Genomic DNA, 14,639 nt, shown 5'->3' with positions numbered 1-14,639 from the left:
GAATATGTAAAACTAAAGGTTTATATTTTGGTTTACTTTATATTATTTAATTTTAAGTTGACATTGTTAGTTAATTTCACAGTTTTGATACCTTAATTTTCTGACATTTTGTATCAAATGTAAAAATAATTTTATAATTAAGTTGTTGTTATATTTGAATGCCTGGCTACGTAATATAAAAGTGTAAGAGTTATGAAAAACCACCTGGCTGTCAAACACTGACCGATTTTTTTCTTCCTTTTCTTATCGACTCATTCTCGAACAATGCGTAATTGTTTTCCAAATTTTCGCAGTAAGTAAGTATATAAAACATTTTGAATTGAAATCGGTAAACAATACTCACAATTCGACGACTGCACAGCGAATTTCAGTTGATTGCATAAGATTCACGTGGAATTATGTACGCTTTTTTGAAGTGAATTTGTGTATTAATTAAAATTTTTGAATTGAAAATGGAAAGTAAGTAGAACTTTTATCTGATTACATAAAGGTGCTGTTCCATTGCTGCGCAGGTTGTGCTCCGTGGCACTGAGCGTTTTAGCTGTGCGGTTTCATAACTCATAATGCGCTACTTAATCTTACACTGTGCACGAATGTTGACTCCAGTATCCGAACTAATATTACAAATGCGATATCGTATATCGTCTGAGAAAAGTATGTAAATCCTTTGTGGGGATGGGTGTATGCTTTTATAACATGATACCGAAGGTATAAGATAAGATAATAAGATATAATAAGATCTACCTTTACCTTTAAAAATGCATTAAAATTGTACTTAATAAAACATGGGTACTACACGATTCTTGCACTCCTTAACGACAAGGCTGCTTTGAAGCAGACCACTCCGCTATCATCTCTTACAAGATAGAAAACATTTCAAAGATTGTCAAACTATAAAATGATGTAGAAAAACAGCAATCGGCTGAGTTTCTTGCCGGCTCTTCTCTGTCTGTATTCTGTATTCCGAACTAGTAGTAGAGTCACTACAAACAGACTGACTCGACGTTTCTAAAGTAGTAGTAGAAGTTCTTATAAACTAGGCCTACTTGAAATAAATGAAATTAGTTTTTTTATTTAATTTTGATAGTGTTTTTATTTGAAACCTATGTTTGACTTAATCTCTGCACCTATTTTGTATAAAGATAGATCATAATATCGTATTTCGGAAACTCACGAAATCCTCTCTGCGGGATTTAAAAATAATAACTTTGCATACCCATGCTCTGCACCGTAAGTGCGTAAGATAGCTTGCGTTCTGATGACAGATCAAGCGGCGAGCGGTGTTCTTCGGCTTTTCACCTGTCATGGCAGATGGATAAATTTTGTAGTTTTTTTTAATAATCTTACTTCGAATATAAATAAAAATACGATTTGATAAAACATGAAATATATATTATGAGGTAAAAAAAATATTTTAGCGATTCTTTGTTACTATCATCATGCCTATTCTGTCTTTTATTCTACCTAAAAGCCTATTTGAATTGGATGATGCTGTTGTTGATCGGCGCATATGTAGAAGCTAAATGAACATCGTATTCTAGCTGGCAACGCGTTTGACAATATCATGATCAACCACTTTCCTTTGTACTCGCAGTGGGTGATCTCATTAAACACGGGCATTTCTGTGCGCATCAGTGGAACAGTTCCTTAAAAATAACGGGATAAAATGATGGATGGAATGCAATCTTAATATCTTTTTTACGGTACTTGTTTGTCACTAGCATACAAGTACCGTGTAAGCAATTAGCGTATTGGTAGTACAGATAATCCGAGAGTTTAGATTATGATTTTTAGTGAAAAATCAAATAAATTTTATGGTGACTATAAACAAAAATATCTCATTGGCTTAATGGATAGCATATTCGAACTAAGCATGGCATGGTCAGCCCGTAAATTATTAAAGTCAAAGTCAAATATTTCTTTATTCAAATAGGCACATAGATGGCACTTTTGATGCGTTATTATATACAAAATGTGTACATAACAGTGAGTAGTGATGGCGATAACTACAATCGTAAACTTAAAACTAAACGCGCCCTGGTCTAAGCAGAAACCCACAACAAACTTAGCCGGGTGTCCTTTTTGTTATAACCATTTCACATTGTCATTAGAAAATATTTAAGAAGCAACCTGGTTAGAGCAATTGTTTGCACCCAAACTTTTTTACCGTTTACGTAATCCTTTATACTATAATAGGACTTTTCTATAAGCTTTCGCTTAATACGAACTTTGAACTTCTTTAGTGACATCCCCAAGATATCAACCGGTAATTTATTGTTAATTTGTGTACAATTTCCTTTAAATGAATTGCTTATTTTGTGTAGTCTAGTGTACTGCACTGCAAGTTTATTTTTGCTTCTAACGTTCAAATTATTGCAGTCATATATAGGTTTATGGATTACTGGCAATAAGTTTTGAACACCAGTTTGGAGTTAGGAAGTAAGCTTTATGTTGCCTCCGTGCTTCGGAAAGCACGCTAAGCCGTCGGTCCCGGGCGCGGGACCGACGGCTAATAATCGCGAAAGCCTACTCTAAAACTAGAAATCTCCCCGGCCTATATTATCAGAAGTTAACTGTCTAAATTGTAGCTGCATGGTGAGACTCCAATACCATCTCTCCTATGGTAGGAGGACGCGCACAAAAGCCTAAGGATTATGATTAAAGCAAAACGGTTTTTTTTTTATTATTTTCTAAAGCAGTTAACATAGATCAATCACTACGTAAAACCAATAAAATCCCAATCTCCGTAGTCTGTCAAAGTTAAATTAAAAAGCGAAGTTACCAAACTAGACGTTATTAAATATTTCCCAATATTCATATCGCTACTACTTAACATTATAAAAGTAAAAGTTTGTATGTCGATCTGTTGTTTTGTCCTTTCATCGCACAGCATCAGAGCAATAGATTAACGTGATTGACTGCATAGATAGATATATTTTAGAGACCGGAGAGTGACGTAGGGTACTTTTTATCCCGAAAGAATGCACAGAATACAAATCCTAATGCTCTTATGACTGAACATCTTCAGGTACTTCGTATTGAGTTTCAAATTCCACAAAACTTTACAAATGTGCTACTAAATCTAGTTTAAACAATTGAATGCTTCTTTAGAAATAATTTCAATTGAATTCAATTCACACCGAATGTTCATGACATTATTTCAGTGGGGATTTTTTTATATGAATATCTAGGGTGCAGTATCGATACAGTTTATTTACTCTAGTATTGATACCCATACGGCCAAAAGATCGGCCAAAAGATATATTACCTCTTAGTCGTTATCATATGATTTGGTATTACTTTTTGTCCCAAAAATCCTACAATTAATGCGAAAGTGAGTTTATTAATTCGTTCTGGTTTCACGTAGCATCGATCGTGTTTATAAAATAATTTGGGAAATAGAAATTTAAACCCGGGTGCCGCCGAGGACAGAGCTTAGTATAGAAAAAATTGTTTTCATTACACCCACACAAAACTCAGGTCAAGCAAGGCAAACTTTTCAATTAACCTTTTGAAATGTAAATCACGACACATTTTCGGGAAGGGCAAAAATTATTAAGCTTTCCCTCGTACAACTTTCGGGAAATACGAAACTTGTTCACGAAATGATCCTTCCATACTTTTCGTGTTAATGGAATTCGGGGGTGCTTAAAAAATAACACGTTTCTGAAATACGCACATAAACATACAAGCTGATGTCCCAGGTAGATTTTCTTTTATATTTAATATGATTCCTAAGGTGATTTTGGACCTGCCAATGCACAAGTTTAAAGAATTTGTTAAAACACATTTAATACAGCGAGGTTACTATACAATTGATGAATTTTTTAATGACAAGGTTGCTTGGAAGCATTCGGCTCCGCTTTCAGCTCTCACAAGATAGAAAAATGAATGTTAAAATGCAAAATGTAAATTGTTAATGTTGGAAAAGAGCAACTGCTGAGTTTCTTGCCGGCTTCTTCTCGGTAGAATCTGCCTTCCGAACCGGTGGTAGAATCACTACAAACAGACAGACTTGACGTTTCAAAAGTGCTTATATTAGGCCTACTTGAAATAAATGAATTTTGAATTTTGAATTTTGAATATTTTTTATAGACTAAAGATATTCTCGGTGGTTTAATATTATCGAAACGGCGATAACTGGCCAGGACTTCGACTTTACTTTCAGAGGCGTAGTTCGAATCCCAGCTGTAACTTTTACAAGTTATGTCCTTTTAAAGCAATTAAAATATCACTTGCTTCAACGGTGAAGGAAAACATCTTGAACCTATACGCCTGAGAGTTCTGCGTTATCTCAAATGTGTGGAGTCCACCAATCCGCACTGGGTCAGCGTGGTAGACTACGGCCTTAACCCATTGGTGGAAAAGACCAGTGCCCTGTATCACTACAGGGCACTGGTCTTTTCTTTTCTTTCTTGTCACGCCGGTAATAGGTTGATATGATGATGATGATGATGATTCTTTTTGACGACCTTCCTTTGGTAACCTCTGTGGTCTGACAAGTGGGAGGTCGACCTGTAAGCTTCGATTCAAAAACGAATTAATTAAATGTACACTTATTTAACATGCCGCCACGGGAACAACGGCAGATGTGAAATTTAATTTTAGAATTTGAAATAATTAGGACCAATGCAGAAAATATATAGAAAAATAATAAAATAGAAAGGAGCTTTTGAAAAAAAACCAATACTTCTTTAAAAGGAATTGTTGCGCAGACGAAGCAGTGACATGACGGTTGCCACGAATCTATAAGTAATATTTATGGCCCATTTTTAGTAACTCGACTTATACAACTTATATGTATGCGATAATGACGGTTTAATGTGCTCTCTGAAATATGAAGAAAAGTTTAAAGCCCATACACCTAGTATGATTTACAATAACGATGTTGAATGACTGATTGACGCTCTTTAATAAGGCCACGCTACCCTACCAAGGTAATACCTAAGTCAAGGTTGTCTGGAAAAGATCGCTCTTTAGTAAGACAGCCTGTAACCTACCTTTAGTTAAGTTTTACTTTCCAAACGTTAAAACTATTTATAATTAACCTACATGCAAACATTCGCAACTTCTCGTTTTCAGTGCTAAACATCCTTATTACGATATCACTAGGAGTTGCAATAGATTGCTACAGCCATAAGTTGTTCTCAAATAATTTGGACACGGAGCCTTCCCTATCAACTCTGTATGCACGTGACAAGAACAGTGATCTCATCACCAGCGAATGCCTCGCAGAAATGTATCCTCGTAACCTTTACAAGTATCCTCCCCACATAGACCGGAACGATATACCCTGTATCATACATTGTGTGTTGAAAAAGTTCGGGATCATGTCCAACGATGGTATTATAAACATACGCAATTACTACAGACGGGTGCAAGCGATCCATCGTTATGATCCAAGGGTCTTGATATCGGATGTCGGTGAAACCTGCGCACAGAATATTAATGGCATGAATTTGGATCACGATGTGTGCAAGAAGGCGAAAGTTTTTAATGACTGTACACAATTGTACGTCATTTCGTATAGAGACAGTGAGGATTGAGTGTTGAAATGATCTTTAATAGATATTATTTATTATTTTGTACTTTCCAAATAAACGATTTATCAATTTTCATATATCGTAAGTTGTTTTTCTTTTATCGGTCATTACGTGTACCTTCCCTTTAAGATTGCAACACCATGAGTTGAAATTGTAAATGGTCGTCATTCCCATCATCAATATTATCAAACCATTACCGGCCCACCACAATGGCCTTGTGTGGATTGATGGACTTCACATGTCTTCGAGAACATTACGAAAAGAAAAACTCGAGACATACAAGCTCATGGCGTCCTTCGTAGCAAAAACCTATATATATATATATATTCAACTGTTTAGATTGATTCCTTGAAGGGGACTAGATTTTTTTTTTAGGTAAATGATGATGCATTCAAAGGTGGGAACGGTCTAACCTGTTAGGGAGTATGCTTGTTATATTTAAACAATAGCCCTTATCGGTTTCTACGCGACATCGTACCGGAACTTAATTCGCATAGAGGCACGACTAGGACATGGAATATATTAACATCGTCATCTATACAAAAGCAGCAATTTATACATATATGTATCAAAGTTATTACAGGCTGTTTTTTATAGGTGTAATAATACACGCAGGCGATGCCGCGGGCAGTACTAGTGTTTATAATGTAAAAGTTGCTCTCTTTTTTAATTAAAGCAACTTCAACGTTACCGACACTTATTTAACCCGTCGTTTCTTTCATCAAAAAGGCTAACATAGATTTAATTAAGAAATACTAAGTTGTCTTCAAATAATACAAAAATGTTTTCATTAAAAGTTATGAATCAGATATGCTTTAATAAGTAAAATGAAAGTAACGTGATAAAATGGAAAAAATTTGATATGAGAAATAAGAAGGTAAAACCAAAAAGTCGGAGGAGAGCCACGCGTTAAGTCTAGTAGTAGAAGAGCTTTTTGTGACAGAGCTCGTCCGGAGAAGTACTACCACCATGTTTATACGCCTCCGGCTTATGGACACCGGGCGGCACGTTTGTGGATGTGTTCCTTATATAATATATGCCCTGCGAAGTGTTGCCATCTGCTTGGTCCATCAATTGTTACATTAAAAAAAGAGTAAACTTTTAGTGTCTAGATGTGTAGATGGTTTTCCAGTTACCGTCAGGTTGGCCATTTATTTAGTCCATCAACTGACAAAATCTAATATGAAAGAAGAGGCCTTGAACCAGAAGAAGGATAAAAATAGGCTAAGATTAATGAATGGGACCCGCTAGTAATCAGAGTTAACATAATTATTATCGACGCACGGCACGAGTCTACTCTCAAAATTAGACTTAGGATAGATTTAGGGTAGTCCACTACTCTGGCCTATTGCGGATTGTCAGACTTCACACACCTATGAGAACGCGGTGAGGATTTTAAGCAACTTTTAATGAGCAATAGTGATTGCTTGGCTGGGGAAAAAGTTCCAGGTAAATACTGCGAAGTGACCAGTGGGAGATAGCTCAGTGGGTAGGAGCTCGACTTCACTTTCAGGGGGCCGAGTTCGAATCCCATCACGCACGTTATGCGTGTTTTAAAAAAATAAAATATCAATCGCTTCAACGGTGAAGGAAAACATCGTGAGGAAACCTGCATGCCTCAGAGTTTTAAAACAATATTCTCAAAGGTGTGTGGAGTCCACCAATCCGCACTGGGCCAGCGTGATGGACTACGGCCTTAATCCCTTCTCATTGTGGGAGGAGACTGCTCTGTAGTTGCCGATAATGGGTTGATATGATGATGATGATAATGAACTACTGCGTGCAAAATAATGATAAAAACATCTAAAACAAACAGACATTTTAATATATGAACTCGTTTTATATTCACTAAAATCGAATAAGATATCGTGTATCAGTCAATCTGTCATTACGGGAGGCTGTTATGGGTGGGCATAATATTTCGTCCGGTAATTGGTTCCACAAACCATTAATGTACGTGTAACGTTCGAGCAGCCATTAGTTACATCCTCTAACAGATATATTGCATTACTATTAAATTAATACTCTTTGTAACTAACGAACGATAGATAATAACGGAATAATATAATTTGATCCGCTTTAATATATTTACTTGCCATTCTTTAATATTGTCGTTAGTGGGCCTGTTAATCTTAGGCACTCAGCAATGGAGAGAGCTCGACTCGGAGTATCTCTATGTGATCAGAGGCGAGGAGATCCTGAAATAGCCAAGGTTACCAAACTTAATTCAACAAGTTGCGAAACCAAAGCAGCAATGGGCGAGACTCAGTCATAACTCATAGCGAATGCGATGAAAGTTTATATTCCTAAACTGCTAAAATGGGTATTAACTTTCCCTGTATAAATGTATATTATTCATAAAACTACGCAAACTTTGGGGCTAGATGGCGATGTGTACAATGTCGTAGTATATTTAAAAAAAAATTAGGCACTACGCCCCTTCCAATTAGGAGACACAGGCAGATGTTTGGTATTGACCGGTGTAGTTAAGTTAGACTCTGCCATTTCCGACCTCGCCTGCCCAGTTTTAAGTAGTGCATTAATAGACTGGACCCTAGTTACGTCCAGAAAGAGACTGGCATTGATTGTATGCAAAAGCCAACGATAAACTATGTGATAACAATTTCACAATTGTTCCAGAATTATTTCTCCTTTGCCTGCTCATCTGCTCGGCATACGCCAAGATCTCAGTAATGTACGCTCACGAAAGAATGTCTGATTTGATGGCTGAACAGTGCCTTAATGAAATGTTCCCGAAAGGCAAACGGGTTGAGCTCCAAGATTCCGATGAGTCCTGTATCATCTACTGTGTCTTGAAGAAGTTCGGCATCATGAATGGGACTGGACAAATTAACTTAGATATTTACAGGTATCTCTTGTTTTTCTCGGGATAATATACATTTCCAATTGTCTACTACAAAATTACAGTTATACTAAATCTCTAATCAGCGTCACCAGGGTTTTCTTTATGTTTGTATCTTCAAACTCAACAAAGACAATAAAAAACTAAAGTGCCTCATATTTTAAAGGTACCATTTTAATGACAATTATTATGTTAATATTAATTAGTGCATCATCTATTTTAGAAACCATATTGCAAGCAAAAAAATGTTTTTTATCTCATTGGAAGAACGTTGCTTTTGTATCTTTCTCTTATTTACCTGGAGGCCATTTTATTTTGTCCATATCATCTTTCGCTTCCTCTTCCTAGCTTGTCAGAACTGTGTTACTAGTTTAAGTCAAAAGTCTAATATTTCTTTATTCAAATAGGCACATAGATGGCACTTTTGATGCGTTGATTACATACAAAATTCGTACATAGTTGTGAGTCATGATGGCGATAGCTACATTCGTTTACTTAAAACTAAAGCTACGAGGGTTCCAAACGTGCTCTGGTCTACGAAGAAGCCCACAAAAAACTTAGCCGGTTGTTCTTTTTGTTATCACCATCTCACATTATCATATGAAAATATTTAAGTAGCAACCTGGTTAGAGCAATAGTTTACTTTATGAGGCATCTACTGCAGGAAATATAACTAATTCACTATTAGGGAAAATATCCCGTCTAGGTAAATCATGAAAATACCATTTTATTGACCAAGTTTAGGGACGACGAAGTTATTCCTGAAATCTTTTACTTATATTCAGGAATTTGTGCCCCCGCGCCTTAAGGATCATCCATATTATTATATAAACGATTAAGTTAACAAACTTTGCGTTTTGAACTAGTTCCGTCTGACCTTCAAATGGTTGGGGGGTAAACTAGCAACAAGTTTGGCATAGACAAACTGTTTAAACAAGTTGCTAACTCAATAGTATCAAATGCTAGCGATGATACTGTGAAGATCGATATCGGGACCGATCTGATGCAGTAAGATTATTATTAAATGATTAAGTAAACTCTACTTTACTCCTCTCCTTACTGCCTCGTCGTTTCATTTGATTTGAAATTATATATGTATTTGTATCTTTAGTATTTATGTATATTGTATATCTATCAAACACTCTTGGCACTATCCCGTTCTCTTGCTGTAAGTCCTACCTACATAGGTTGCCTGTAAGACATTACTTGCAGCAATAAGGCCGCCTTTACATGTCTACATTGTGTACTGTATACTTCTTACTGTTTCTTTTCCTGTATGTTATACGTACAATAAAGTGTTTCTTCTTCTTTTCTTCTTGTCTGCCTACAGGTTAGAGGTCCTGCATTCAATTTCCGGGTTGGGCGAGTTTTTTCAGCTATTGGGTTTTTGCATTTAGTCACTCTTAGTTACACTCAAGAGTTAGGGAATTGGCAATTTTCAATACTTTTCCTAGCAGAGCACATTAAGCCATCACTCTTAGTGCTTATCGGTTAATTTAAGAAATAAGATTCGCTAAAGACTGCCGTCCCAGTACAGTCAGACAACTTTAAATGCTTTTCGTTTATGCTTTATGGAGCAAGAAGCTGTGAACAGTGAAATCGTTATGTGGTTTATATTCAATCTGATTGGAACGTTTTTTATCCGCGTTTCTGATACGTATAACTAAAGAGCGGAGCGCCCTAAGGAAACTATGTTTCAAACCCCTCTTTCCAAGAAAGTGAAAGCTCGTGTAGCGCTATGGGACATTAATAGTGGATAAAAGGTAATAGAGATTGAAAATATTATGCTTGTTTTAAATAAAAAACAAGTTTGTAATCATGATATTATTTTTATGGTTTCTTTGACGACCTCTTGGCGCAGCGGTGAGCGTTGTGATTTCATGTGGGAGGTCCGGGACCGGGTTTGTTTGATTCCCGCGTCAGGCAATTTGGTAATTCATATTTTAATTCTCTTTGATCTGGTCATGTGGGATGCTTTGGCCGTGGCTAGTTACTACCGTACCGTCCAAGGCTTGCCGCCAAGCGCTTTAGCTTTTTAGTACAATGTCGCGTAGAAACCGATAAGGCAAACGGATCCGCAGTCACCACTCACAATAATCTATCTTTATTTAACAAATTTAAATATATCTTGCTCTAAACGACGAAGCAAAACATCGTAAGGAAACCTGCACGCCTGAGAGTTAGTTCTGCATAATTTTTTCAATGGCGTGTGAAGTCTACCAATTCGCACTGAGTCAGTTTGATAGACTACGGCCTAAACCCTTCTCATCCTGAGAGAAGACCCGTGCATCGTAGTGGGCCGGTAAAGGGCTGATGATGATTATTTAACGTTTTTCAATTTACTGAGCTCTGACGATATATCACCCTGATTCATCGAGTGCAAAAGGTTTATTGTATTTTTTTTGTCTAGGAAACGTGTACGCCAAGCACACCAGCTAGATACTCGTCACATGATAGACGACAGAGGAGGCGCATGCATTGAGAGTGCTGAAGCCACGCAGCACAAGCAAGACGTTTGCAAGAAGGCCAAAGTGTTCAACGACTGCACTCATCTGTATAGATTAATCTTTAAATAAAGCGTTTATTAAAAAAAATTAACCGACTTCTTAAAGCGAAGATTCACGAAGCGTGCATTGAAGGACGAAATGTGTTTAATAAAGTGCGTTTTATCATCATAATCTCAAACCGAGAACGTCAATTGTTGGGCATAGATCTCTTGTAGAGATCACGTGGTACCGCTTAGTGGCTTTTATAAAAGGACCTTTAGCCCCAACTCCCGCGGGCTACCCTTAAAGGCGAGGAAGGAAGCGAAGTACTCATATTTGCGCCTCTTTGCCTGCTCGGCACTGGTAGCAACCGCACCGCACTTTGAGGAGGTCGCGTGAAGTGTAATGCAGCTATTAACAAATGTGGCATCCCATAAGTGACCTTCCCAGTCTCCAAGAAACTACTGTCATACTATCAGATATCTTTCCATCGCTTCTCGGATTATCCATATTAATGTACACTTACTTATTATTCAATACAGTTGTATACTGACAGTATTAGTAAGGCTCCAATGAAAGAAGGACGAATTATGTTTTATGACAGCGAATAAAAACAAAAGAAGAAAAAATTAAACCCGAACTTTAAAATTTTAAGCGCGTAGACATAATTTATTCCGACATCATTAAATTTTTTTGCACGGTCACCGCTTCTTGTTTAAAACGATGACGTCGATGTTTTAAAACAAAAAACGAAGAAACCATTGGAATATTTCAATGAAACTCTGTGAATATACAAAGGTGAAACTCAGATAGTTTGGACAAAAATATTCAATGATAAAAAATGTTTCAAATAAACCTTCTATTTTAGCTTTACCTCACGTCTGTATCTTTAAACATTACTGTAGTCAAGTTACAGCATCCGATAATTTAATTAAGTAACGTAATTGAACGTAGCGTATTGAAGAAAATCTATGTTACTTACGTGGTCAAATCAAAAATGAGAAGAAGAATTAGAACTTCTAACAAGGTAACGGGTTGCAATCTCAGCTCGAAAAAACGATGGGCATCCAGAAGGGCTCGATTCACTGATCTCGCATCGACAAACGAAACGTTTTATTATCCCCCGCTAGGTTGATTGATGACATCAAGCGAGTAACCGGTCTTGGTTACTCGCTTTCTCGTCTCTTCTTTTCAGTTGTGAAAGTCCATTTATTAAGATAAAACGGCTCTATACGTTCATGCACAGTAATACTTCATGGTAATGTTTGACGGCCGACTGGCGCAGTGGGCAGCGACCCTGCTTAGTCTGAGTTCAAGGCCGTGGGTTCGATTCCCACAACTGGAAAATGTTTCTGTGATGAACATGAATGTTTTTCAGTGTCTGGGTGTTTATATGTATATTATTAGTATTTATTTATATTATTCATAAAAAATAAAAATATTCATCAATATTCATCAGTTATCTTAGTACCCATAACACAAGCTACGCTTACTTTGGGACTAGATGGCGGTGTGTGTATAGTCGTAAAAAAAAAATGTTTGTGATGGATACCAAGGCTGCCTGACTAGCGGTATTCTACAAGATACATTTCGGAGAGTGTGCTCAGAAGCTATTAGGTTAAACTATCTCCATTCTACCATCGAACTGCGAGACACCAAAGAATTTGCACCAGCACGTTTTTGAAATACCACCATCACGTACGAAGCGCTTTGCTTCTTCCTTTCTAATACGCGCTGCAAAGGTCTGGAATGGAATGAATCTATATTCTGGGTACCTTCAAATCAAGAGTGAATAGGCATCTTCTGGGCAAGCAAGCCCAATCTTAGTGTGATTGCAGCTAGGCGCTAGTCTATATATTTAAAAAAAACGCGTGTTTAAATAATTTAAAATAACGACAAAATTTTACATTATTTGACTCGTAAGTGTTATCCGAGAGAATCTTTAAATTTAATTCGTGAACTCCGAAAATTGTCGAAGCCTTTCTATATTTTATAATAGGTAGGACTAAAATTAAGTTTATGTAATTCAAGGCACTGTTCCGTAGTTGTTCACAAATAATATGTTTTATAGATATGTGTAAATGTTACGTTCAAGGCAGGTAAAAAAAAATTGTTTTTCCTCAACAACTTTGCTCTATATTTTTTCTCTTATGAGATAGGAGGGTTATGCAACAGTGAGATATTATTTAGGCTGGTGATAGTCATGATTTTATTTCTTAACGTTACACTAAATTTGTCGAAGTTTTACATCGAGCAAAAATAGTTCAAATAAAAATAGCACAAGTCTATACTTATTATATTCATTTCAAACCTACAAAGTGCAACGCTTTTTAATATTTTCTGCCGTTCGCTTCGAATTTCTCTTGCTTGTTGACGTCATGACATTGAAAGGATTCAACCTGAAAGCCTTCAAGGTGAAAGTGAATGCAACGTTTTCAATTTTATTTCCGTCAAAATGTGAACCGATGTGAAATGCTTACATTTTTACCCCCGAGAAATTCTTACCACATTTATATTGAAAGACCGATGTTATTTTTAACTCAAAAGTTGCGTGGTTAAAATATGGGCTTGCTTATGGACTCATGGTTGATCTGTTTTATCATGTCATACATAAATACGCTTTTGCTGACAAAGAAATCCGTAAAATGTTAAAAATATTTAATAATGTGATTAGATTAGAATAGGAAAAATACAAAGAAAACAGTAATAGTACTTAGTGCTAGGGTCTAAAGGCAGCCTTATCACTCAAAGTGATCTTTTAAAGGCAACCTGAGCGTACGAAGCCGATAAAAGTGGAAAGTGTATGTGCATAAAGTATGTTACAAAAAAAAATTATTCATTTTTATTTTTATAAAATTATTAAGTTTGAATTTTTTTTTTTAGTATTTTAATTCTAATTTTATAATAGTCTGTCGTCTAATTTGATAATGTATAATGAACTAATCTATTACTGCTCATCTTTTTAGTCCCTGATGCATGTAAATTTAAATAAATTGATGGTACTTGCATGATTTGAGAGAGCACGTATTCTTTGAATATTTAAACTCCATCATCAAAAAATTAAAAGCCCACTACCAGCCCACTACAATACACGAGTCTCCTCTCAGAAGAAGAAGGGTTTAGGCCCAGTTAACCACACTGGCCAAGTGCGGAAAACTCTCACTCCTTTAATAAAATTAACTATGGGACTCTCACAACTCTTAGACACGCCGGTTTTCTCACGATATTTTCCTTCAGCGTTAAAGCAAGTTATGTATAGGGACACACATAACTACGAAAGGTTAAGTTTAGTTTGGTTTCCCCGGAAGCAGGCTGAAACTGTAACTACTAGTCAAAAATAACTATCAACGCTTCAACTTCTAGTAAAAGTAATTACTATTAACATAACCTACGAATTATTAATATAAGATTCCTTGACTTCGTAGCAGTATTGAAAAAAATGAGGAGGTTTCACTATTCGCAGAAGCTTCGTTTTTGTACATTATCTCCAAACGCATATACTCGTACCTACACTGACAAATTGGTCTCGTCACATAAATCAGGCAGTTCCTCTTTTATTTCCACCGTACCATTGAAATTTCCATATAAAAACAAGGCGATTTGTGCCAGGTTTCTTATCTGTCAGGCTACATGCCGTTGGCAAATGAACCAAATTATGTTCGGAAGTATTAAGGTAGCTTTTGGTTACTCATTATTATTGGCTTTACGCCAGAATGCTGTGCTGACTGCGATACATCAAGTGAAAAT

The 14,639-nt window shown here is 36.4% G+C and overlaps 1 protein-coding gene across 1 annotated transcript in view; it reads left to right on the top strand.

The window, feature by feature from the left end:
* Positions 1-348: 348 nt before the first annotated feature.
* LOC120625031 overlaps positions 349-14,639 on the top strand; it is a 30,309-nt gene continuing 16,018 nt past the window's right edge. The window contains exons 1-4 of the mRNA XM_039891941.1: positions 349-459; positions 8,184-8,412; positions 10,817-10,979; positions 11,343-11,408. Of these exons, the coding sequence (XP_039747875.1) occupies positions 453-459; positions 8,184-8,412; positions 10,817-10,979; positions 11,343-11,408 (465 nt within the window). The 5' untranslated portion in view covers positions 349-452. The remainder of the gene's footprint in view (positions 460-8,183; positions 8,413-10,816; positions 10,980-11,342; positions 11,409-14,639) is intronic.

This window comes from Pararge aegeria, chromosome 7 (assembly GCF_905163445.1).
Source record: "Pararge aegeria chromosome 7, ilParAegt1.1, whole genome shotgun sequence".
Lineage (NCBI taxonomy): Eukaryota > Metazoa > Arthropoda > Insecta > Lepidoptera > Nymphalidae > Pararge > Pararge aegeria.
This window is presented reverse-complemented; position numbering and strand designations above follow the sequence as displayed.